The 25339-nt window shown below is 46.6% G+C and overlaps 7 protein-coding genes across 17 annotated transcripts; 3 read left to right on the forward strand and 4 right to left on the reverse strand.

Moving 5' to 3' along the window:
* Positions 1-268: 268 nt before the first annotated feature.
* Positions 269-3963, forward strand: LOC6533416 (WD repeat domain phosphoinositide-interacting protein 2). Of its 6 annotated transcripts, none has more exons than XM_039374257.2 (6): positions 269-492; positions 780-879; positions 1140-1907; positions 2552-2710; positions 3086-3213; positions 3295-3963. In XM_039374257.2, the coding sequence occupies exons 2-6, from the start codon at positions 809-811 to the stop codon at positions 3510-3512; spliced, it is 1344 nt and encodes a 447-aa protein (XP_039230191.1). In that variant the 5' UTR covers positions 269-492; positions 780-808; the 3' UTR covers positions 3513-3963. The 6 variants fall into 6 exon arrangements, with proteins under 6 accessions (XP_039230191.1, XP_015049996.1, XP_039230193.1 ...); XM_015194510.3 differs by having other exon boundaries at positions 270-495; positions 782-879; XM_039374259.2 differs by having other exon boundaries at positions 272-495; positions 782-879; positions 3316-3963.
* A 716-nt stretch (positions 3964-4679) lies between these two features.
* Positions 4680-8781, reverse strand: LOC6533417 (LITAF domain-containing protein). Of its 2 annotated transcripts, XR_001454092.3 has the most exons (4): positions 8664-8781; positions 5491-5814; positions 5265-5428; positions 4680-5208 (listed from the first exon to the last, which is right to left on the reverse strand). XR_001454092.3 is itself a non-coding variant. In XM_015194515.3 (3 exons), exons 2-3 carry the CDS (start codon positions 5775-5777, stop codon positions 5323-5325), a joined length of 393 nt encoding a protein of 130 aa, XP_015050001.1. In that variant the 5' UTR covers positions 5778-5814; positions 8631-8756; the 3' UTR covers positions 4680-5322. The 2 variants fall into 2 exon arrangements, 1 of the variants encoding a protein (XP_015050001.1); XM_015194515.3 differs by having other exon boundaries at positions 4680-5428; positions 8631-8756.
* Positions 8782-8797: 16 nt separating this feature from the next.
* LOC6533418 (zinc finger protein Pegasus) lies at positions 8798-10113 on the forward strand. Its single transcript, XM_002094100.4, has one exon. The coding sequence runs from the start codon at positions 8828-8830 to the stop codon at positions 10010-10012; it is 1185 nt and encodes a 394-aa protein (XP_002094136.1). The 5' UTR covers positions 8798-8827; the 3' UTR covers positions 10013-10113.
* LOC6533419 (protein-cysteine N-palmitoyltransferase Rasp) lies at positions 10009-11753 on the reverse strand. The gene has a single exon (XM_002094101.3). The coding sequence runs from the start codon at positions 11697-11699 to the stop codon at positions 10197-10199; it is 1503 nt and encodes a 500-aa protein (XP_002094137.1). The 5' UTR covers positions 11700-11753; the 3' UTR covers positions 10009-10196.
* Positions 11754-11868: 115 nt separating this feature from the next.
* Positions 11869-13921, reverse strand: LOC6533420 (modifier of mdg4). Its single transcript, XM_002094102.4, has 2 exons — positions 13787-13921; positions 11869-13716 (listed from the first exon to the last, which is right to left on the reverse strand). The coding sequence occupies exons 1-2, from the start codon at positions 13787-13789 to the stop codon at positions 12163-12165; spliced, it is 1557 nt and encodes a 518-aa protein (XP_002094138.1). The 5' UTR covers positions 13790-13921; the 3' UTR covers positions 11869-12162.
* Positions 13922-14162: 241 nt separating this feature from the next.
* LOC6533421 (NADH dehydrogenase [ubiquinone] iron-sulfur protein 3, mitochondrial) lies at positions 14163-15247 on the forward strand. Its single transcript, XM_002094103.4, has 3 exons — positions 14163-14323; positions 14384-14458; positions 14517-15247. Exons 1-3 carry the CDS (start codon positions 14260-14262, stop codon positions 15173-15175), a joined length of 798 nt encoding a protein of 265 aa, XP_002094139.1. The 5' UTR covers positions 14163-14259; the 3' UTR covers positions 15176-15247.
* Positions 15248-15327: 80 nt separating this feature from the next.
* Positions 15328-25158, reverse strand: LOC6533423 (AF4/FMR2 family member lilli). Of its 5 annotated transcripts, none has more exons than XM_039374252.1 (7): positions 25082-25158; positions 23630-24160; positions 22941-23562; positions 22599-22855; positions 22411-22519; positions 16657-17840; positions 15328-16592 (listed from the first exon to the last, which is right to left on the reverse strand). In XM_039374252.1, exons 2-7 carry the CDS (start codon positions 23798-23800, stop codon positions 16206-16208), a joined length of 2730 nt encoding a protein of 909 aa, XP_039230186.1. In that variant the 5' UTR covers positions 23801-24160; positions 25082-25158; the 3' UTR covers positions 15328-16205. The 5 variants fall into 5 exon arrangements, with proteins under 5 accessions (XP_039230186.1, XP_039230184.1, XP_015050004.1 ...); XM_039374250.1 differs by having other exon boundaries at positions 25022-25124; XM_015194518.2 differs by having other exon boundaries at positions 22611-22855; positions 25022-25123.
* Positions 25159-25339: the final 181 nt, after the last annotated feature.

Consider the following 25339-nt stretch of genomic DNA (forward strand, 5'->3'; position numbering starts at 1 on the left):
TGGTTCGTGCTTACGACTCGGTGGTTCCCTTTTAAGAACTAATAAGCGTGCCACCATCTGATATCTTTAAAATAATTTCTATTGTTATTTCGAGTTCCAACATTAGTCACACAACGAATATGTCGTTTATTGTCTTTATATTGTAGATCTATGGTAGATGCTAATCTTAAACGGGAGTAAATGATTTCCTCAGTGTAACCAGCTCAGGCACAGGCTCAGCCCTTTCCAGCACTGGCCGATGCAACTCTGCCTTCGACTCGCACTCCCTGGTGCGCTCTGCTCTGTTGCTGTCCAACTTGTCTTTGTGTGGGAGCTGGTGTGTGTGCGTGTGTGTGCAAAACAGAGCAAAAACAATTGCGCGACAAGAAATCCAAATATCATTAAACATTACGTGGATTCAGTTAAATAAACGCCTTGCAGCCAACCACAAGTTAACAGCGGTGTCCTGCGAATATTGATACGGCCGAGGCAGAGGTGTAACCGTTAAAAAAAAAGGTACAAATAAACGAATCCCAGTCACGTATGTACATTTCGCAAGCGAGTGTGTGTGTGTTTTGTTTGTTGTTGTTGTTTTTATCAGCAGCCCCAAAAAGTGTACACACACGCGTGCAGCGTTTGTTATTGTATTTATTAACATATGTATATTTATTGCTTTGGCCCACGCTTTGTTTGCGCCATTCGCCATTCCGTAATGCGCCATCGGTAAATCGGGAGATCGGGCCACTATTCTGGCCGAGTATTCAACCATGATAGCTAACGATTTACGCCCAATCTGTTGCAGGACCCCAGCCCCTCCCACACAGAAACCATGATGAGCCTGCTCGGGCGCACCGATGTGGATGCAGGCGAAGTGTTCGTCAACTTCAACCAGAACATAACGTAAGTTACAGGCCACACTCGCTAAAGAGAACGGTAAACGCAAACGGACAGTGATATTTGTTCTACTTTTGTTCATGTTGATTAGATAATTATCTCTACAAATAATACTTTTCTGCATTAGGCAATGTTAGTTTATAATTTATATTGACTTGTACTAGTTTACAAACTTTCAACTGAATGAGTCATAGTTTCAAAGCGAGTTAAATTTTTGTACTCCAACTATTATTGGCATACCCATTCACATTTGCCATCTTTTTCAGTTCGCTGGCCGTGGCCACCAGTGGAGGCTACAGCCTGTACAGCCTGGGCTCCGTGGACTCGACCCTAGACAAGATCTACCACACGAAGAGCGACGAGCTGTTCCTGATCGAGCGTCTGTTCGAGAGCTCCCTAGTGGCTATAGTTTCCCAGCGAGCTCCTCGCAAGCTCAAGGTGTGCCACTTTAAGAAGCAGAGCGAGATCTGCAACTACTCGTATGCAAACACAATACTGGCGGTGAAGCTCAATCGCGAGCGATTGATTGTGTGCCTGGAGGAGTCATTGTACATCCACAACATCCAGGACATGAAGGTGGTGCACACCATACGCGATACACCGTGCAATCCGCAGGGTCTTTGCGCCCTCTCCTCGTCCTCAGAGCACTGCTATCTGGCCTATCCGGGTAGCGTTACTGCTGGAGAGGTACAAATCTTTGATGCCATCAACTTGCACGCCAAGACCATGATTCCCGCACACGACACACCTCTGGCGGCTTTGGCCTTTAGTCCCTCGGGCACAGAGATAGCCACGGCCAGCGAGCGCGGCACGGTGATCCGAGTCTTCAGCTCCCAGGATGGCAGTCGGCTGTTTGAACTGCGACGGGGACTAAAGCGGTGTGTGTCCATCGTTTCGCTGTCGTTTAGCACGTGCGCCGAATATCTGGTGTCCAGCTCCAACACTGAGACGGTGCACATCTTCCGACTTGATCGCAGTGCCACGGAAACGGCCGAAGGCCATGGCGGAAAGCAGTCGAGCGACGACTGGATGGGGTAAGCGGTGTTGGATTCGGATAAACCAACTTCTGTTGTGTAGCTTTTGTAGATTGTTGTACTTTCTGCTCGGTGCAGTTAAGGCTACTGGTCAACTATTATGGTGTGGGTGTTCTGTACATAATCGCTTTTACCTCCCGACTCCTAAGTTTGAAACCAAACCCATCCGCTATCATCTATGGCTTTCGTCGAATTATTATGTATATTGAATGTCACATTTGTTTAATTCAAATACTCTTTTTTCCCATTTGGTATGCAATCGTTTTAAATCCATTTCAACTATTATTTTCATTGACCACACCATTCATATGTAAACTAGTCCCGTCATTTTAAACTTATTTAAAAGAATACGCTTTACACAAAGAGCTTTGTCTCCAAAACTAAATAGTAAAGTCAAGCAATACCAATATAGTAAATCCGCCATAATTTTAACCAGCTATTTTGAGAACGGGTCCAGATCAAAGTATCTTTTTTGCGTAGGACTTATGAATTTTTGATTTTTCTCCTGTTTCTCGTGTGGCACTTGACATTTATCTATTTTTCTTTTCTTTCATTTTGCGAATCCACCAAACACGTACCAACCAACCACCTCAACAACAACAACCACAACTCAACCACTCACCAAATCTACTCTCTCATGCAAGTTACTCGTTTTTTAGATTCTTGAGCAAAACGGTCACCAGTTACCTGCCCACGCAGGTGACCGACGTGTTTAGCCAAGGCCGCGCCTTCGCCTCGGTCACTTTGCCGGAGGCGGGAGTGCGCAGGATGTGCGCCATTACGACGATACAAAAGCAGCTGAGGTGAGTCTCGAATCGCCGTTCTGTCTTCAGTTCAATTTGCAAAGAAAAACTGTCATAAAATTCTACCTAGATGTGAAAGAATTCCAAAAAATTTCAATTCTATTCAAGCTTATAACTGTAGGTAGTGTTTGTGACTTTTAGAAACCAATGCCCTTGTTCTGCGAAAAGCAGCCGGCGAAAGCATTTATTCTACCTACTTAATCTTCTTTGAGATCGCTTATGTGTTCAACAAAATGTGCTCTTGTATCCTGTTGAAATGTACTAAAATATAAAACAAAACTTAAATTGAAAATGAAATACAAATAGAACTGAAAATTGATTATCCTCGCTTTAATATGAAGTTCTATATAACCCTTCATTCGGTTGCCTTTGCAGACTGCTGATCGCCTCGCAGGATGGGTACTTGTACGTGTATTCCATTCCCACCGTCGAGGGCGCAGAGTGTCAGCTGATTAAGAGGCACGACCTGCGGCTGGAGGATCACTATGCCATGGATATCAAAGGTGCTTAACTGTTCGCTTCTCGCACACACTTCACACTTACACACATCCCAACCAAACCCACAATCGAAACAAATTCTCTAGTTGATTCACCTCAAACTCTAGGCCTGAACAGTGGCGTGAGCATTGGCGGAGCAGCTGGAGTTCCGCCGAGCAGTGCTGGTGCAGTCGGAGCAGGCACTGGTGGAAGTGGCAGTGATGGCAAATCGGCTGTTTCTGTTTCCGGTGGTGGCGACAAACCAAGTGGCTCATATGCGTCGGCCGTGAAGGGTGACGATCCTGTGGGACCCTCCTCAGCTTAGACAAGGACAATGATCAAAAACGAGAGATGCAGAGATGGTAAACGAAACTCACTCCTCAAAGTAAAAAGGACGATGATGCTAAAGTGATTGCAATGATGCTTGGCGGCTGGCGACGGCGGCGATGATGATTTAACGACGGTGGCTCTATGGCGTCAAGCGTATTTAAGTAAATAAATAGGTCATAGACTTAATTTAGCTCTTAATATTGTCAGCGATGATTCTTCCTCGTTTTGTACCAGCCAATATTCCTTTGTACGGCCTCTCCCAACCCAAAACATTTTTTTAGTTCTAAGCCCCCGTTCCTGGCGCTGCCATTGGAATGTGAAATGCTTTTGTCATACACTTCTAAGTTAGTTGTTAATTAATCATTTAAACGGATTTACAGATTCGCTTTGATATTTGAGTTGCCAGCTTTTTATATTAAATAAACGGCCTTTGCAAATTAGTTGTATTTCCCCGCATATTCTTTTATTTTACCAGTCCTCGCGCCCTCATTCCTTGACAATCCACCGAACTCGATTTGTATGTAAAGTTCTCGCCTAGATATTGTTTAATCATATCGAAATATCTTGGATTAAGCACATGCACCACACCTACATATATAAAATCTTCAATTTAAAATTAAACATTCAGCAAGCGACAAGATGAGTGAAAAAAGAAAATTTGAAAAACCGGAGTGTGCAAAGAAGGAACAATTTTCGGCATATATGAATAGAATATATTTTGTACAAATCAAATATTTTAGAACATAATATTTAAAATGAAAACAGTTTACAAACGAAACTCATACGCTACTTTATTGTATTCAATAAATTATTTGAATTAAAATTTGTTTGTGGGTGCATTTTCCGCTCAAAAAAGTATATTATAATAGTATTACCTTTTTTCTGCTTTGTAGAAACAAAGTTTTCGAAATGTTTAAGTGGTAAATTTATAATTGCAAATGAACTTGAATTCTCTGTTTTTCAACACTGAAGCAGGGGAAATTGGATGTGCGTCATATTAGCGGCGATAGAGGAACGGTGGAATTTGGAACAAAGGGCCGTTTCTTATTAATTTTGTTTTTCGTTATTTGGAGGTGAATTCCAAAATAAATATTACACTTCATCTACTCCTGTCCAATTGTTTTAGGTATTCAGCATTATAAACAATCCACTTGATCCAATCTTTGGTGACATTTTCCAGTTTATTTAAAAATGAAGAATCAATTATATAGATTTCGTGATTAATTATTAGGGAGATTAACTTTCACAGTATACAATATGCACTTTTGCTAAAGACATTTACAATTTGTTACAAAAATATGTTGTATTTTGTCTTTTGGACTACATTCTAAGCCATTTATTCATCAAACAATGTGCAAAAAACATAAGATGGGCTTCAACAGATTTACAATTTGTGCAAATATTTAAGGGCCTGTTGCTCAAAATGGACACGCAAGCGACTTTTGTGCTCGTAATCAGGCTAGTACATATGTGGGTACGTAGAAAGACGGATTTATTATTTAAGTTTCTGTAGTGGCTGTCCTGTCTGCGAAGCGCTGGATATTTGAATGTATACGTATTACTATCTTTAGCGTGGCAGAAACATACACGTAACAATTATGGATTGGGCGAACCAAAATATAAAACGGCGGAGCAATTTAGCGAGTTAGCGTTAGATTAAGGGAAGCCTTGGCTCTTTCCATCTGCCTTCGCTGTGGAATCCAAATGACATTACTACAATTAAATAAATAAAGGCAAAAACGCTTGCTTAAAGTAATCAATCTACACCACGGAACCGCTGGACCTGCTCATTCATTCAATCGATCCTATCGACGGTATCGCCCCAAATATGCGCGGCAGTTGGGGCACGAGTGATGGACATCCATGCAGTCGTCGATGCAGCAAGGTATTAGGCAGCATCCCAGCCAGCATCTAAGAAAAAAGTGCATTAACTCTTTTGTCTTTGGGAAAGCAGAAGGTCAGTCAAAACTCACCCGAACAGGGCAATCAAAAATCCGGACAAGTAGGCAATCATTCCGGGCTCGGTGCGTGTGGTCGTCTCGATCTCGGCATGGCACGATGGACAGATCATGTGCGTCGAGGTGCGACTAATGGGCACAACCGTGGTCACAATCGTGGTATTTGCGTTGGTTGCGGGCGCCACCACGGGCGTATATGGACCCACGGGCTTCACCCCGCCCACCGCCTCCTGGTAAGAGGGCGGGGCCGAAGGGGGCGGCACATAGGTGAACTGCGGAGGAGCACTGCCCGGTTTACTCATATTGCTAGGCTAGTAAATGCACTTGGCGGTTAAGAATCTGTAAGGAAAAGCAATTAAGAAAATTTAATGTTTAATCAAAACAAAAATGTCTACAATTTGAACATTAATTTTACTTTTTAATCAAATTTCGTATTCTTTTTGTCGTTTTGTTTTTATTATCAGCACCAAGTCCATTGGGAGTTCCGCGACTTAAAATACTTAAAAAGCTATTTGCCCAATCAAAAAATTGGGTTTGCATTTTGTTTATCTACATTCAAAATTCTAGACGTATATGTTCGTAGATATGACGAGAAGTTCGTTATATATATGTTATATAACCAAAATACATTTGGTGTAAGGATCAACTTCAGTTTTTAACGGATTGGTGATAATATGTGCAAAATAAAACTGAAAGTTACACATTCAGAAAGGTAAACAACCAGAACAGCTTTGATTAAGAAAATAGACGCTGAAAATAGCACAGAGCCCAATGGTCAGCATCTCAACCCCATCCACGGCGCCATGAGTCACTTTTGCTCATTTGGCACGCATTCGATTCTATTGGAGAGCAAATCCGCATAGAGAGATCTCAAAACATGCTCTACATGTTGTATATACCCTATGCAGAATCAAGCAATACACCTACTAAACCAACTGATTTGGTTAAAACTAAGAAAAAATAGTTTAAATACCGTGGAAATATTTGTTTTCCGTGTAGCAACAGAACTAAAGAATCTGCTGGCGGTCACAAGGCAATTACCAATTGAAATTCCATCAAGGGATTGTAAATTGTAGACATGCAAAACTGGGAGCAACAATCGGAGTTTTCGGTAGAAACTCGGATAAGATATGGCAATTGTATTCGTATGACGACAACTGCCAAAGCAATTGAGCAATTGTTTTTACATGTCTGACGCTCAGACGACAGGCGCTCAACTTTTGGAGCTGAAGTATAATGACCTGCCCCTCATCCAAATCCAAACTGCGCCAACTTTCACCATTCGTTCAGGGAGCTGTTGCACACAGATATACATAGATATCTGAAGCACATAGCTGCAGGCCAGGCGGAAGTAGATATGGCCAAGCCAGATAACCAGATGTCTTGGTCTTGGCCAGAACGCCAACGAGCGGCTAAAACCAGCTGCACTTGGCGGAAATATGCACAGATACATGAGATATACGAGTACGATGACGTATGTGGGCGATATGCATGCATTGATCTCAGCTAAATCAGCTTCGATTTGGTTTACACTCGATTGAAGCAAATTCGTTAATGCAATTAGCATCCACTGGCGTCCAGATTCTACTTAAACTCCCCATTTACCAGTCCGATTCCCAGAGTTTGCCATAGGCATCGAAACCAGTTGAATGCGGCGGCTGGCATTAATTGGAAAATAAATTGAGACTTTGAGGCACTAGAAATCCATCTCCCCAGAAATCCATCCTATGTGCAACCGCAGCGATTACGTCATGCTTTCAGACATTCATTATCTTCTCAGCTCGTATGAATCTTCGCTTTGAAAAGGCGATAGTCTTGCGTTTTTGGACCTGGCGATCTTTAACTCACAGAGTTTAGTGCTGACACCAACTAATTCCCTTTGGTAGTTAAAATGCTTGATATATGTCGGCAGACTAACTTGTTTTCCCAGACTATCTTATCAAATCTTTATAAGGAATGCAGCTAAGATGCTAGTTAATAAGATTAATAACAAAAATGTACATTCTTAAAAGGGCTTTATAAATAAATAAAGACTGTAATAATACCCAAAATAAGCCGATCTTATAAAAAGATACAATTATTCCTCTTTTATCCTGTGTCCAAACGATTTTGGATATATTCAAGCAGCAGATCATAACGAGTAAAATATTTTTCGATATAGAGAGCAACCATCTTACAAAATTCATGCTTCTTTTTAGAAGAGTATGCCATAAATTAGAATATTCAGATGTGTACGTCTGTGCGTACAAGGTCTGCCACTCGAAGCGATCAGAAGAGATTTAAAAAACGCCTTAATATGTATTTAATTTTAGCCTTTGTGTTAATTTCAGGCAGTGTTTTCGTTTATTTCTCTGCCCTATGCCAATATCATGAATCGAACTTTAGGCCCACGGGGCGTATTTATCCAACAAAATTACAACAGAAACCAAATTACGATTGTACGTAAGCCAGAAAATAGAATAATTGAAGACATTTTGTAGTTAAATAGTGGTGAAATTGCGCACAATTACAGTGGAATATAAGCACTTTTTGTGGATAGAACTGGATTTGAGTTTGGGCGACCTTGGGGACGCCCTTTTAAGATCGCTTTTTGGAACGGAACCGAACTTAAAACCCAGTCCACTAATGATCGTGATGATGATGAAGCTGCTTTGGATGATGTGTATTCCGCACACTATCTTTCGCACCGCCAGATGTTTTCGGCCGATTCCGATTCCGATGCCACTGATGACGTAGTCGCGCCAAAAATAGCCACTTCTGTGGGCGGCAAGGACGCGGGGGGCGTGGCAAAAACAACAGCAAATGCCAATGGATTCACAGGTGTGTGTGTTGGTGTGGGTGGGTGGATTGGATTGCTCAGTTGAAACTGCTTGTTGCATTCGATGGTAATTAAATATCTTGATATTATCACACTTCGCCATGCGCCAGCTTACACCATATAGCACATATAACCACAGAAAAATATACCGATTTTATTTGCGCTTAATTTTAATGTACTTTTATTCGCACGCACACGCTTATATGTACATCTCGGTATAAGTATAAGTGCGCACACTGGGGCCCACTTTAATCTGATTTTAAGTTTTATCTAAATAAGTTTGGTCCCGTTTTTTCTTTGCTGCCCATATTTGGCTGTTATTATTAGCTTTTCGCACCTGCACAAATATTCTTTCGAAAGCGATCGTTACCTCGTATTTTGCAACCGAGAGCGATACGTTATAATAATAAATTTCTCGTGGCAGAGTGACCTTTACAAGTATTGTTCAGAAATACCGAAGTGAGGCAATCGATAGATTTCGATTAATCTTGCATCGATTGCATACCATTTAAAAACAACACAAGTGTAATCAAAATGCACTGTGAAAAACACACGCCGGATATTCGCGAGTTAATGCCAGTGCGGGAGCACAGATGCGAGAAATGTCCCAGCCTAATCTTTGGCAACCTCAGTCACTATCAACTGCACCTGCGCCAGCGGCACCAGGAAGTGCTTCCACCCTCGCATATCGGCGCAATCACTGCGTTCCATTGCCCCGTGGAAAAGTGCATCTACCATGTGGCTACCAAGGGAGCCCGCAGCTTTACCAGCTTACGGCTGCTGCGACAGCACTACCAGAAGAGCCACCTAGACAAGAACCACAAGTGCCAGGAGTGCGGCGAGAAATTCCTGCTGCAACACCATCTGGAGAAGCATCAGTGCTCAGAACACAAGTGTCCAGTGTGTGAACTGACCTACAACAGCAAGGCTGGTCTGAGGACTCACATGCGGCGCAAGAACCACTTGGTGCAGCATGAATCCGGCAAGGTTCCCATTCCTTCGCTGGCCACATGGAGGAAGCTGAATCCGGAGCCAATTCCAGTTCCTACAGATTCCTTCGCCTCTTACAGTTTGAAAGCTGGCAGTGATTTACCTCCTGCAGAGGGGTATATAAACACTCTGTCATCCAGCTTGGCTGAGGTTACAGCACTATCTGCTGAATTACCCAATCCTGAAACCAATATCCATTCCACTCTTGAACTAGCCACCGATGTGCCGGCTCCAGAGGAACATATTCTTTGTTTCCTGCCCATTATGGATGTGCCCTATGCGCTAGAAATGTCATCCCAGAAACTAGATATGGAAACACAAACGGAGGAGGACGATCTGAATGCAATCAGGAACGAAGTGCTGGCGCCCTTGTTGCGCGATATAGAAACCCAAACACCCGACACCAGAGGCGACATAGGAACGATGACCGATGATTTCCCAGAGCCAGTTCCGGTCGAAAACGATTTCCACGCGTATCCAGGAACTGAACCTATGTTTGACTTGCAAACCTCCGCCCACATGTACACCCAGACCTGCGACGATTTGTTCGAGGAACTGGGACTGTCCCACATTCAAACCCAAACCCACTGGCCAGATGGTCTGTACAACACGCAGCACACGCAGACCTGCGACGAAATAATGGATGAACTCTTCCCCGACAACTTTCAGTCCACATGTACACAAACCAGGTGGCTGGACTGGAAGGATACAGGCGAAGGCGGCGGTTAGAAGGATCAGATAGAGCGCTGCTTTATTATATATTCCATGAATATTATTTTATTTTTTGTTGAAGAGAAAATTAAGTAAACAATTGCTTTGTAAAAACACAATACAATTCTAAAGCCATGTTATAATACAAGTTTGTTCATAAGTAGTCGGTTTTAACGTAAGTCTAGACAGCCTTTTGGCGAGGTCAATAAGTTTTTGTCTTGGAGCGACCAACCGACTTGGTCAGGAGCAATTCGGAGCATTGGAAAAAACAATAGCTGCAAAAGCACAGGGCCAAGTAGTTGCCCACTCCACTGAGGTAGGCGCCGCGCATCAGGAAGTCACCAATCTCTTGTCCTCCGATAAAGTAGACATTCGAGAAGGCGGCCGGAATAAAGAGCTGGGTGGCCAGCATGGCGTACAACCGCTGAGCACCAACGGCTCCCAAATGACGCTGTGTCCATCGCTGGTACTCCGGCATCGAGGTAAACGTCTTAAACACCTTCTCTGCAGCCAGGCAGAGGAAGTTCAGAATGCTCCAGATAAGCACGTATGTGTAGCATCCATGCCAGACGAACACAAACGCAAAGGTCAAGGCGGTGGCGCCGAACTTGGCTGCTGCCGATGATCGCTTTCCACACAGTTCTGCGTAAATGTGCTGAAAAAGGAATTCGTAGAGGCCCTCATCGAAGTACTTCCACATGTCCGAGTAGAAGTGGATGCGCCCTATGCAGCGAGGTCTATTGGGCGCTGGGATGCCATCCTGCAGAGCAAAAGCTATTCCCAAGCCGTATGTTACCACGTAGTATAGGAAAAAGAACTGGCCCATGAAGTAGCCGGCGGAGTGCTGCCAAAAGACCGAGTCCATCATCTCCACCATGCGCACATCCCGCGACATGTAGTGTATATAGAAATAGTGCAGGGCGCACTGCATTACCAACCACCATATGGCGCTGCGCAGGACTCCTCCGACAAATCCCAGCCAGTTCTGCTCTTCATTCTCCTTCCGTGCTGCAAACCTCTGGTAGCTGATGATCGGCCCATAGGTCAGACAGGGAAAGTACATGGCGTAGCCCAAATACTGAATTAGGCTGTATCTCCTCAGATCCTCCTCTTTAGCCCCCATCTTGGACAGCGAATAACTGCAGCCGCGAAGCACACTCCAGGACATGGTGACAATCACCAGGACATATTCCGTGTAACCGACGCGATCTGTCCACCAGACATTCTTTTGCATCACATTGATGCACAGTATCCAGCCGGCGGACAAGAGCCACACTAGACATTTTAGTGGGAGCAGGGAAACGAGGTAGTAGCTGGCTATCAGTGTGACTAGTAGCACCATCGATGTCCAGTCCAGGTTCACACTAAGAGCCAAGGCACAGACGCCGATGAATCCCAGACACTGAAGGCGGGGGCATTTCCAGCGTATAAATCCTTGGACGCACGCATGCAGTAAGTAGAAGGGCCAAAAGCTGGCGATGAAGTCTCCAAAGTTTTCCAACTCGTCGTTGCTGTCATCCCGACGACGCTGCGATAAAGGATAGAATCTCCAGCCGTCCGGAAACTGGAACTTTGCCTCCTTGGCTATATGATCCCGGAGTCCATAGATCTTGTACAAGCCCACAACTATGTACGCAATATAAACGCCGAAGTAGACGAAAATCTCGCAGCGGGTGAGCAGAGTTCGGTCTGGTAACCTGGACATCACTAGACCACCGACTTGGACTCTTCATTCCGGGAAAAGATTGCGCTAGGGATGTGAAGAATCAGCAAAAATATCGATATTTTTATACCCTTGCTGGAGAAGAGTACCTGCATTTGAATTAGATTTCTCTCATGTCGCTACAAATTGTACCCATTAAAATTAGTTTTTGTTGATGTTTGGTTGTATTTAATTAACCAATGACGATGAAGTGAACAATAAAAGAGCAGCTGTACTTAAAATAGATAATGTTATCTACATATAGAGCTAAGTCTAAAGAACTACCTCTGGTATAGCATCTCTCTCTGCTCTTCTGGATTCAGTTTTGGTTTTATCAGGATCTAGGACAAGGTTGATGTACATTGATGGGACAACACGCAGTTAAACGCTATGCTTATGGCTTCTTAATGGTAACTTATTGATTCCAGCTGAACGTCTCTACCACCAGAATTCCCAAAGCTTATTTCTAGTTTAGCATATCTTCTCCGTACTCGACCTTCAATTCCTTCTTAACCTTTCTGTTCTGGCTCGTCGAGCGTCGCTGCAGGTGTCTCCATAGTGTGCTCTTGGGGATCTCGAACAAATTGGCCGCGTGGTTTTGCGACATTCCCTCATGTAGGCACGCATGCACCGCCTTGGCCAATTTGTCGCGCAGCTCATCCTTGGGCGTGGTGTCCCGCTTTCGACAGGACACGAAGTTTGGCAAGCGCCCCTGGGCGGACAGACGAACCTTGTGCCGGTGCAATGTAGACATGGGGATTTGCAACTCCGTGCTGATACTCTTCAAAGAGTCTCCATTCTTCAGGCGTTCGTAGGCCTCTAGCAGCGATGGTCGTTCCCGGTTATTTCGCATGTAGGCGGGATTAGTGCGGACGCGGCGCCACAGGACTGTCTTGGAGATGTCAAATCGGTCTGCAGCCTTTTGTAAGCTTAAGCCCTCGATAATAACCGCGTCGGCCGCCAGATCCAAAGCGTCGTTGATATCATCTTTTACCTCCCGTTTGAGTGCCACAAACTGCTGGAGTCGCGTTGGCTTACAATCGGGCAATCGTTTGACAGGCTTCGCACTTATAGAGCGGCGGATTCGAGACTTTCCCCCGCCCAACTTTCGAGGCTTTTCATCTATTTCATCGTCCACAAGATGGTCGTGCACATCGTCATCGTCGTCCATTTCAGTACCCGCTTCCAGTTCCATAAGAGGATCGGTTGATACGAACTCTTCCTCGATCATTTGTGATTCGTGCTCCTCAGAATCCTCAGCAATGTCCGCATCCACGTCATCGTCTCCGAGGTCCACTTCAGCGCCACTGGTTGCCGTTTCATCAGCTTCAATTTTTGATAAACTCGAAGCTGACTGTGTTATAGTAAAAGTGCCCGTGTTCTCGGTGAGTATAAACTGATTGCCGCTGGAATTTCCGTCCATGTGTTCTATGGAGTAGGTGATCTTCGGCGGCTCGTAGACATCCAGGTACTCCAAGGATCGGCTGGAGTGGCTGGGCTGATGCTGTGACCCCGCGAGGACAGTGTCTGGCACAGACACCGTCGGTTGTGGCTCCTCCTCGTCGTCCAACAGCTCCGCTTCAGCAATCTGAAGGCCAGTTATGGACTTGGCCGACTCCACGGCTAACGAATTGTTGTCTACATCGACGCTGGGTGGACTAGCCGATGGATTGCACTCGAAACTGATGGCAGACTTGATGCCCAGCAGGTTAATGGCCTCCAGGAACTCGGAGAGCGACGCGGAGGGCAGGCTCGTCTCGCCCATGTAGATGAAGGACAGCATGCACTCCAGCAAATCACCGCGGATGTCGGGCAGCATTATAGTTGCCTCCTGGCCGCGCGGAACGTCGACCAGGAGGTTGCGCATCAGTTCGCTGCAGGTGCTAAGCACGAAGAGATGGGCGCGCACTCGAACCCCGTCCCTGGAGGCCAGAACCACCTCGCAGTGCTGATTATCATTACGCAGCGAGCGTTGAATGTCCATTATCGTGGACGAGTGGCCCATCCACTTTAGGTGATTCTGCAAAGGGGCCGAATGTAGATTACAATTTTAATTATCCCGGGGCCTTGTCAGGACGCGTTTCACTTACCATCTTGTTGTGTTTTGATTTCCAATTGATTTCCAAGAAGTTTTTAATTTCAATTCTCGCAATTCCAAACGCAACGCGATGCTAGAGTTTTCAGCCAGGGTAGTCGAGTGTGCCGAAGATCTCGGTATTTTCGTTATGTTTTCCATGTGCTGTACGTCAAGCAACGCGTTGGTATTTTTAATCAACAAATCAAGAAGTAAGATATATTTATTTTTGATAAGCCAGTCAACAATGTATCTTGGAAATTAGTTGTTGTTAAGAATAATTTAATGTTATCATACACGAAATAAAATTATGTCTGCGGTATTTATGTTATACCCCAATTGTTAAAAAACCAAACGAGGGTTGTCGAGTATGATTAATTTGGGCGCACTGACAACCCTAGAGCTCCAACAACTATATTGACATTTTAGCATTACATAAATTGTCAAAAACGGAGCAAATTGTTGAATTTGTATTGAACAATTTGTAGAATGGCGGCCTTAATCAGGAATCTGGGTGCCCGGGCCGCAGTCGCCGCTCTGTCGGCCAAACATGGTGGGTATTCAACCCGCCTCCAGAGCTTCAACTGATCTATTAACACCCTCAAATATCCAGTGGTTCCCGCTGCAGGATCGGCTGCTCTCCGGATGGCCAGCACAGCGCCCGTGGATCCTAAGAAGGCGGATAAGCGTAGGTAACAGTCGACTTTATCGCAGTGCCCATTACATGTAAGGCATTCCACCCACAGCCACTGTCCGCCAGCCGGATGCAGTTGCTCGCTCGCATCTCTCCGATTTTGGGCGCTATGTGGCCGAGTGCCTGCCCAAGTACGTGCAGAAGGTGCAGCTGACCGCCGGCGATGAGTTGGAGGTGCTTATTGCCCCAGAGGGTGTGGTGCCCGTGCTGCAGTTCCTTAAGGATCACCATCAGGCGCAGTTCACCAACCTCGTCGACATTGCTGGTGTTGATGTGCCCTGCCGCAAGAACCGATTTGAGGTGGTCTACAATCTGCTCTCGCTGCGCTATAACTCGCGCGTTCGCGTCAAGACCTACACCGATGAGCTGACTCCCCTGGACTCCGCCTGCGAGGTTCACAAGGCGGCCAACTGGTACGAGCGTGAGATCTGGGACATGTACGGTGTGTTCTTTGCCAACCATCCTGACTTGCGCCGCATCCTGACCGATTACGGATTTGAGGGACATCCCCAGCGCCGCGACTTCCCGCTGTCCGGGTACGTGGAGCTGCGCTACGATGATGAGAAGAAGCGCGTCGTCTGTGAGCCCTTGGAGTTGGCCCAGGAGTTCAGGAAGTTTGACTTGTCGGCGCCTTGGGAACAGTTCCCCAACTTCCGCAACGCTAATCCCCCCGCTGAGGTCGTTCCGCCACAGGCGCCAGCCAAGAAGTAATCCGGAGTCGGTTTGTTAAATGGTAATTAGATCAATAAAACGAGATCACTGTGAGATGTGTAAAACGTAAAAGAGACACTCGACTTAGTTGTTTAGTTTCCTTGGCTCGTTGCAGTTTTTATAAAACTATTTCCACATAAAAACGCAATGCGTATCAAACCAGAGGGTCACAAGTATTTATTGATATCCGTCTTGTTTACATATATGGTAGTTTACACTCAGAGTTAAACGAATACGAATTTCCCGGATCTAGCACATCCGTAAACCTTCTTAAAGGCCATGTGCACATACATACATAGATATAAAACGTTAAGTAAAACAAGTGTGGGCCTCTTGACAATTCGTGCGCCTGCGCAGCGGTGCCCGGCGAAAGTAGAGGTGCAAGGACGTACTTAAGTTTAAGCCGGAGCGGATTGGGGTAGTGATAGTTGATAGTTGTACTTGTTGAAAACCTAATCGTAATTCGAGCTTCAGAAGTTTGATACACCTGGCTGCCTGGCTGCACCGTCGTCAACGTTTTATTTTTTGTTAGATTTTTCGTTCGGTTTTTTTTTGTACAAGAACATACACATACATATATATATATATATATAGTACATTGGTACACACACATAAACATAGTATTACATTTAGCGATTTAAAAAAGTATTCACCCCGCATTCATTCCAGCGGAGTGGTCCAAAAGGTTTTCGTTACTTTACAATGGCTGCGTGCATCTGGGCACGGCTCAAAAAACAAATCTCCGGCGCCACATGGCGCCCTCTCCGGCAGTCCGTCCATGTGCCCGGACTCCGGGCCGGATGCACAGTGGGACTGGGACAACAAATGAAAATTTTGGTGCAGGTCGTGAGCGCGCGTTTTTCGCGCTTCCTGCTGACAAAAAAACAAATTCGACAGACGACCGCGTTTTGAACCATGATCCAGAAAGAAGTCCGAGTAATGCGTGGCTTCAAGTCTGGTGGAGGTCATCCTCTCGGCGGCCGTCCTGTCACAAATACAAATATACGGGCTTGACCACGACAGCTCCAGATTATATCGATTCCGTCTTGGTATAATGACGAGCTGCACCCGCTCCACTGCTGCTACTGCCGGCAGAGGAAACGTACGGCGAAGCCTTGCCACTGCTGCTGCTTCCCGATCCCGTCGTGCTGCTGCTCGTCTGATTGTCGCCCGCTGTCGCTCCACTGGATGCAGCGGCCGCCTCGTTGTTGAGCCGCTCGTGATACTCCTGGAAGCAGGGCACAATGCACAAATTCGTCTGGCACTCCGGGCAATGGTATTTCGTTTTGCGGCGCAAAATGCGTCCATGCCCGTCGATGGTGTTCCAACAGAAGTTGCAGCCCAGCGCCGGACCTGGTCGAATGACCGGACAATGACTAGAACGCGGATTCTCGAGAGTGATGATCTCCCGTTGGGTCTGCAAAAAAAAGAGGTGCATATGTAAGTGAGTGATCTTTAGATTGGGTACATATCCAACTCACCTGGGGTGAAGACACCGAGCGCTGCAGTTCCTCGTTCTTGACACGCAACGTTGGCAAATGCTCAAACGAACTGCTCATGGTGGCCTGGCCGGGATGCAGATGGGTGCCACTGATGGAGCCCGAGGCAGACTTGGAAGTCCGCAGCCTCGAACCACCTCCGTTGGCGGCCTCTGCTGGATTCTTTACTGCCCGCTCCACGACGTGCGATCTGCTGATGGAAGGCGAGTGCGGAGACCTGCGTTCGTGTGCCACATCCGAGCCAATGGAGAACGTGGGCGACAACGGATGCCTACTGGCGCTGTTCTGGAGCCCCGAATTCGGCGAGGTAACCACAGACACGGCCGCCGACACTGTCGACGAAGAGCCGGGACTGGCATTTGTGGGCGTGGCCGCTGTTTCACTAGAAACCACTGGACAGGCCAACACGCGCGTGGGCACCAGGTATTGCGAGGAGCCGGCCGGCGGCGGGGACCCCGAGGCGTAGATGGACTCGGGCAGTGAGATGTGGTGCGGATGGTGAAGCGGCGCCGGAGTGACATAGCTGGCATTTGAACCCGACAACGGATGCGAGTATTGGCGGTGCAGCGGGGCAAACGGATTGCTGCCAGTTGCCATTGCGGTACTGGATCCACTAGCGGATCCGGCAATGTGCAGCGCAGACTGGCGAGGCAGCAGCGGATCCGAGTGCTGCTTGATGAGATAGGGAGTGCTGGACGGCACGCTGAGCAGGTGCGGCGTGGAGGGGCCCAAACTGGGCGCTGGTTCAGAGGCATGGCGCTCGATCCGCGGTGGAACGGTTAGCAGGTGATGATGGTGGTGCACAGCCGGCTGGTGGTGCAGATGATGCGAGCCCGTGGTAGAGTAATCTCTGGCCGTGGCACTCGTAGCACCCGCAGCATTGAATGGATCAAAGTCGAGCGTCGTGGCAGCCGTATCCGGGGATATCTGATTCGTGGACGAGATGCTGTCGCTGTCCCGTTTCACCCTCGGCTGGCGGGTGAGCACCCTGTTGCGCTTGGTGCCCATCACGGCGGGCGAACTGGGCGTGCCATCTGGATCACATTCGCCGGATCCCACGCCTCCGATGCTGAAGGAGCGCTCGAAGCTGCCGCTGCCACCGCTGCTGCTGCTGGCGGCCGCCAAAGGAGGATGTGGCGGATGAGGAGCATGCGCCGGACTGGGTTCTGCAAGGAAAGCGGTTCAAAGGATTAGTTTTGGAGCTGGTTTAGAAAGCCAGGACACGGTCGCTTTAGGTTCATGACGAAATGTAAGTATTTCAAATACTTTGGCACCATTTTCGAATCAATTGTAAGTATATTTCAAGTCATCCAATCTGCAACCGTGTCTTTCTGAATGGGGAAAAGCGAAATGAAGCCAGGGGAGCAGGTGGAGTATGTTGTAGTTTTGAAAGTTTATTCGTTTCTTGCACATCGACTACAGTCTAGAATGTTCGTTCCATCGCGATATTCGTTTGGGGCGCGCATTACTTGGTATGGTACATGCAACTTATAATACAATCGGTTCTTTATGCACTTACGCTGATTTAAATAATTTATATATATATTTAACACACATAACTAGCGTAGTTATTGGTACTTTGCAATTGTAGGAAACAGAGTTAGTAATATTTGCTTATTGTTTCGGCTATTTTCGCGTTGTTTCATCCGTGTTCTGTTCTGTTCTGTTCTGTTTGGTTGTTCGGTTTTGCATGTTTCCGGGGTTTTGTGTTTCTGTGGTCTGGGATCGGATCGGATCGGGTTGGCTTGGGGATCGTAGGGATCCTCCGTGGTATACCATGCGTGTGGGTGAGTGTAATAAAAGTCCATTATCAAAGTTTACGTTACTCTATGACTTCTAACAAATCACGCTTAGTTCTTAGTATGCCTTGACACAATATAAAAAGTTCTCTATTAGTACAATATTTATATGAATCGTTTAAAAAACACACTATTCGTAATCGTTATTCAAAACCGGAATTGTATCTCCGCTTTCCGTCTTCGTTTCTGTTTTGGTTTCCTATTTGCCTTTAGCTGCAGTCTCCGTTTAGGATTTTGGGTGGTTACGAGTTATCTTTAAGTTTCGTTTGTTTGCGTATCTGTATCTTGTAGTCCGTCACCGATGTTGTCGCATCGCTATTTGTATGTACATTGTCTATGTACAAAGAAATCGGATAAAAACAAGTGCCGAAGTAAACGAGTCCCCCTGAAAAACACCCCCTTCTTAGATATGTTGTTTTCGGATTTGGAAATATATATATATATAACCTAGAGTCGATCACCGTAAAACCATGTGCCAGCGCAGCCTTGAGTAACTCAGAAGGAAATGAAAAAAATTGTGTGGATACATTCACAAATATAAATATATATACATATATATTGATTGGTACATATTTATCATACATATCCGGTTCGCTTAAATGCTCCTCCTCCACCTCCTCCGCCGATCTAGTAGCTTAGTCTATGCTCTTGACACTCGATCTTATTCGGCATGGAGTTGGGAGTCGCTAACGATTACGCCTATGCGTCAAATTGAGTGGATTTGCGTCACTGTACACAGAAAATGTTTTCACATTGATAGGGAAGCTAAATATAATGCTCACGGGGAGGTCCTACATACTGATATTTGCTATTGTAACACAAGTGCAGAAATGAAATCTCTTTCGAAACGAAGAAGAAAACTTATTTCTGATGCGCCAGAGCCTAGCAAACCGCAGGATGTGGGGAATTTTTTTTTGCCAGAAATTGCCAATAAATCTCATTTCGTCCTTAATGTTTAGCATTACGATTACAAATAGAATTTTTGGTTTAGTCCATTGCTTGCTTGCATTACAGAAAGTGGAATATGGAACGGATTCCGCAAGGTTTGATCGGCTGCTGGCACACAGCACCACTTTTTAGCTGCAATTGCTTACAAATCATTTTATGTTCGCGATTAACACTAATAAAATTTTATAATTTATGTACAATTACATTATTCTTTTACACGTAATATAGCTATATATATATATATATATATATATCGAAGATCTGCACTACCGATTTCTTAGTTAACAATCGTAAAAATGTAGGGTTCAAAACATTTAGCTTAAGGAATTAGGTTCTATGTAATTATTACAAGTGCGGCCGGCTTGCCTGCTCTCTTAATTCGCTTCGCTCCTTTCCTTTCCCCCTTTTTCCTTCCGATCCTCCTGATTCGCTTAGCTCTGCTCAGCGCAGGAATCCGATCCGATTTCACTTGTGCTTCATCCTCGGCCGACATATCGAATCATATTGCCACTTTGCCGTACAAGCGGGTGCGCTATATACACTAGATTGCTGCCGTTGCTCTAATACCTGTATCGATCGTTTTGGGGGCTCTGTGTCCGAAACTAGAACTACGATTTGTCCAAGTACTGCAGGCCTGTGTTAGTCACCGTAGCCACCGGCGGTGCAGCCACCGTCACAAAGTTGTTGATGAGGAAACTGTGGGCCATGCCCATTGGAACGGAGACGGGCATGGCTGATATGCTCAGGGATTCCGCTGGCTCGCTGGCGGCCATCACGGCGGCTGCCTGCAGCAGAGTGGCCGTCCCCGCCTGGCTCGAAATCGTATTCTATATTGAGTTGAAGTTAATACTCTGTAGATTCATGGCGGTGGTCGGATTAACGTTGATGGTGCCGGTGCCTGCACCCGTTCCCGCACCTGCTCCGCCGCCGGTGGCTTCGATATACCGCTGTCGCGTCATCGAGTGGACATTGCTAGGCGAATCCATGTAACGCGGATCGAACAGGCTCATCACCCCGATCGCTGGGTGCGAGTTTCCTCCGGCCGGCAGACTTCCAGCTCCGCTTCCCAGGCCAGCGTGGTGCGGGGTGCACATGAGCGAAGGCGTCGGGGTCTCCGCCTGTGGTGGTATCTGCATGCCGAGCGTTTCGTTGGTGTTGTCATCACCCTGATTGGTTGAGGGCGTGGGCGACGGTGACAGATTCGGCTCCTGTTTAACGACGCGCGCTTTAATGCTGGGCCGTGACACGGGATAGCCCCGCTTTTTGTATTCCAGCCACAGTGTCCTGTTGTTCACTCCGTAAAGTCGTGCTGCCTTGCAGAATCCGATACCTCCCGTGCGTACCGCCTCCAGGGCTCGGATAAAGTTCTCGTCTCCCTGCGGATTTACTGATCTCTTGCGCTTCACCACCTGGTTGGCCGCTCCAGTGGCTCCACCGTTTCCAGCACTGGCATTGCCCGCTCCTCCGCCAGCAGCACTGGCTCCACCAACTCCCGCGTGCACGGGGGACTGGGTCGGCGTGGGTCCCTGACTGTAGACCGATTGCACCATGTTTGATTCATTGGGTGAGGTGGGCGAAAGGTTTTGGGCCGCCGTCGCATAGCTACCGACTAGGTTGTTCACGGTAATGATCTGCGACGAGTAGGCCTGTCCGGAGGCGGAGGCCTGCTCCTGCTGTTGCTGCTGCTGGTAGTGCAGCTGCTGCAGGTGCTGCTGCTGTTGGGTGGCCTGCTGTTGTGCTTCATGCTGCTGCCGCTGATCGCTATTGACGCCGCCGGCGCTATTCGCACCACTGCTCTGGCTACCGGCACCACCACCGCTGCCACCGCCGTTGCCCAGCAAGTTGGACTGGCAGGCGGGCAGGGAGAAGCGCGGATAGTTGGAATCGACAACTGTCCATTGCAGACCTGGGAAGGGGAGAGAGAGAGAGACAGCGAATGAAAGATTGTTTCTGTTACTGGTACTGAGGCATTTCGATCGAAATTGAAGTTGAGATCGCTCTCTCCTAGCTCTAATGGATCGGGATTAGGTCTGGTCTGGTCTGGTTGGTCCCAGTCCTGTTTGATCTTAGTTCGGTTGTGTTGGTACTGAGACAGTTTATAGGTTCTGAGGCAGTTTATAGAGGTACAATAGGTACAATAGAGGTAGGTAGTAGAGGAAAGATTGCTAAGGCTAAATCATTATCATCGGAAACCGCTGTTTGAAATTCCCACAAAACAAAAATCAAATAACGCAAGTAAACGCAAATCGAGAATGAACAATTGAAAAACAAATCATAGGTTTAGTTTTTGGAAGTTTTGGTTTTTGTTTTGGACTCTGTGCTAGCTCTCTCCCATTCCCAAGTTCAGGCAGGATTCGGTTTTTTTTTTTTTTTTGGAATACAATACACAATAATAGTTAAACATAGAAAATTTCGGCATTTCACAAATATTTCGTTGCACTTAGTCGGTAAATCGGTAATGAATAATCGGTATGCTAGATCTCATATTTAGCTTTAGCATTCATTTCTCCAAGCGCTGTGTACTGAAATTGTTTCGAAATGGCACCGTTCGTGTGTGAGATATGCAGATGAAGTATGATTGTGGGCATTATTTCGATGGGTGAATCGAGAGTACACAGTGGTTCGGACTTAAGATTGTTTTGATTAAGAGAACAAAGGTGACAGTGCTTTTCAGTTCAATGAACCCATTACTAAGTTCGCAAATGATACCTACAGTGTAAAGATCCATTCTTTCAGTCATGTCAAGTAGATGCTCGTTTCAAAAAAGTCTAGTGATTTTAACATACTGTTCCCCCTTGACTCAGCTTTCTTTTGACTACGAATTGCAGTTAAGTACTCTGTGTTTTGTGTTTCGTTTAAAAGTAATCAAGGCAAAACAAAACTAAGAAAGGATAAATAGAATCCATCCTGGCGAATGAAATCCCTACCCGATGAACAATGAGCTTTGATGAAACAGTGTGCTGGCTTTTGATTTCCAATTGCGACTTACCCGAGTGCGAGGACTGGGAGTTCGGTGCGTCGTGCTCCGATGGTGTAGTGCCGCCGGAGATATCCAAGGGCATCGTTTGGTTCACTCCACCAATGTCCACTTCGGGCTTCTGCACGTGGGCACCGAGAAGAAAAAGAAAACAATTAGTGTGTTTGCTCATGCGGACGAGGGTACAAGGTTAACGTGACCAATTTCATTACAATTTGCATGTGTAAGTGTCCGTGTCCATCGTCCAGATCCGAGTCCTGCGGCTGCTGGTCCAGCTCAGCGCTGGCCGACTCCTTGAGCAGCTTGGCCGCGTGCAATGAGTGGCCGGCCAAACCGCCGCCCGCACCAAATGTCATCTGGTTCATCTGGGCGAGACTGAGACCGGCGTTGCCCGCACCACTGCCTGCGTCCAGGGAGCTGTTGTGCTGCTCTTCCGCATTGTTGCGATCGCCTGAGCCTGCGTAAGCGTAAAAAACCATTAATTCTTGAATCGTTAAAATGTTGAATCTATCACGACGATGCTTTACCCAACTCCAACTCACCGTTATTCGAGGATTTGCGCAAGCGCTTGCGCCTGGTGGCCGGCGATGTTCCAGCGCTCAAAGGTGATGGCGTACGTCGCATCTGGTGGTGATGCGTCTGCGCCGCCTGCGCCTGTCCGCCCTGCTGTTGCTGATGGTGGTGGTGATGATGCTGCTGCTGTTGTTGCTGCTGCTGGGCCTGTTGCTGTTGCTGCTGCAACTGCTGCTGCTGCTGGTGGTGATGGTGCTGCTGCTGTGCCTGTTGCTGGGCCTGCTGTTGCTGCTGGAACTGCTGGGCCTCGCTGCTGCTCCACAGGGAGTCCCCCACGCTGCTTCCACTGGCAGCCCCAAGGCTTCCAGCCGAGTTGCCCGCTCCAGTGCCCACTCCTGCGCCGCCCACCAATTCGGTGCCGTCGGTCGAGGACTTGCTGTCTGACTTGGTAAGATTGGCCGGATCCGTTGGCATCTCCGCTAGACCTTTGATCTTCAGCATCTCGGCGGTCTTGAGGATGTGCGGCAGCTGCTCCTGCGACACATTGACCTCGCCGTAGTACATGAAATCCACCATGGTCTTTAGGTCATCGTACTGCACGTCCTTCAGGATGACAATGGGATGTTGGCACGGATTTGTTGTGAACAAAGCCTATTGAACACATTTAATGTTTAATTTAGTTCTCAAGGAATATGCGCTGCAGTGGTCTCCAACTTACCTGAAAGTACGAACTGCAGGCGGACAGCACGATTTTGTGGGCCTGCAGCTGCCGACCCTCGGCTGCCAGGGTGACGTCCACCAGGGTGCCATTGTGCAGCAGCGAGGAGCACACGGAGATGAAGTTTGGCTGGTGGTTGTTCCACCGCAGGCAGAACTGCTGCACGGACATACTGGCGAGGGGTCCGGATCCGCGTCCGGGATGCGGATTTGGAGCTCCCTAAACCTCAATCTCCGGAGCAACCTCCTCCTCCTGCTCCCGCTCCTCTCCGCCTCCTCCTCCTTTCCTTTTTTGTAGCCAATTAATTCGCACTGATAACACTTTTTATCGCCTCCCGCTCGCCGCTCTATTGATTTTTATTAATTTTCCTTTGCTTTCCGGTGTTTTGTTCGCTTTTGTTTTTCACTCTGCCTTTTTAATCAATTAAATTTTATGAACAATCGCTGTCTGTGCATGTGTGTGTGCGTGTGGGGGGTCGGGATTTCGGTTTTTGGGGGGTGCCGACTTCTATGCCGCACGCATCGCGAGTCACTGCAAAAGGGGTAATAAAAATGGGGTTTAAATAAATCAAACATTATCGATGGTTACACAAATTGCTCAACAACAAATTCCACTCTCTCGCTCTCTTCATCTCTTTTGCCTTTCACAGCTGCGCGCTCTCCTCGCTTACAATAAAAAGAAAACAGAAACAACAACAACGACAGCAACGGCGGGACTGCGTGTGTATGTAATTATACAGTCGCGAAAATGAAACACACACATACTGGCACACCACAGCCATACTTGTTGTTGTTGCTGCCCGCTGGCCAAAGTTTTATTTTTGATAAAACCGAGAACGTAACGAAATCGTATAGCTTTTTGTATAGCCGCAGCGTTGTAGACCTTGAATTTTCTTTAATTCTTATGACGTAATTATATACGCGCCCCGCGCTCCGACCTCTCTTTCGCACTTAATCGCCAACCCCAGCCCATCTCCCTCACTCTATCACCCACACAGACGACCGCCGACGACGTACTAATCGCTGCTTCTTCGTTTATTCATCGTATCGATATTTTCAGTTTTCTGTGCTTCAGTCGTATTTATTTATGTCGCGCGTTATTTTCGTATGTCTTTTAGGGGCACAAAGCTGATGCACAAACTAGCGGAGCGCCACATGTTTTTCACTTGCTTTTCGCCCTCAGAAAAATTATTTCTTTCTTTTTATCGCTTTAACAAACTTTGACTTTTTGTGGTAGGTTTTTGCTGTTGTATTTCTTCTTTTTCTTTTGCTTTCCAAAAACAAAATGGCGCGCAACAAATTTATGCGAGGGGCAAAACAACACCGAAAACCGTTCGAACGAGCTGAATTTCAATGCGTTTGGATGCCGCACTGTTTGCGCCAACATATTTACCACTTTTTACATTATTTTAATGCGAATTTTCAGACGAAAAACGCATATGAAAATTCTTACGTTTTACTTCTTTATGCGAAAGATTTTTGTGACTATATGGCAACTTTGCGTAAGACGAGTTGGCAGGTCGCTGAACAGTGTGACCACTCACAGAACAAAACTATATACCAAATTACTAAAAATTCTCCAGAACTTTCAATTAAGTTGTTAATTGTGCTTAAATGGTCAAAAATTTATTGTTTTTTTCAAATGTTTCCTACGGTAATACATATTATTTATTTCATTCGGCGTTGCCACACTTTCCCTGAATTTTTGCAC

The sequence above is a fragment of the Drosophila yakuba genome, chromosome 3L, assembly GCF_016746365.2.
Source record: "Drosophila yakuba strain Tai18E2 chromosome 3L, Prin_Dyak_Tai18E2_2.1, whole genome shotgun sequence".
Taxonomy (NCBI): Eukaryota; Metazoa; Arthropoda; class Insecta; order Diptera; family Drosophilidae; genus Drosophila; species Drosophila yakuba.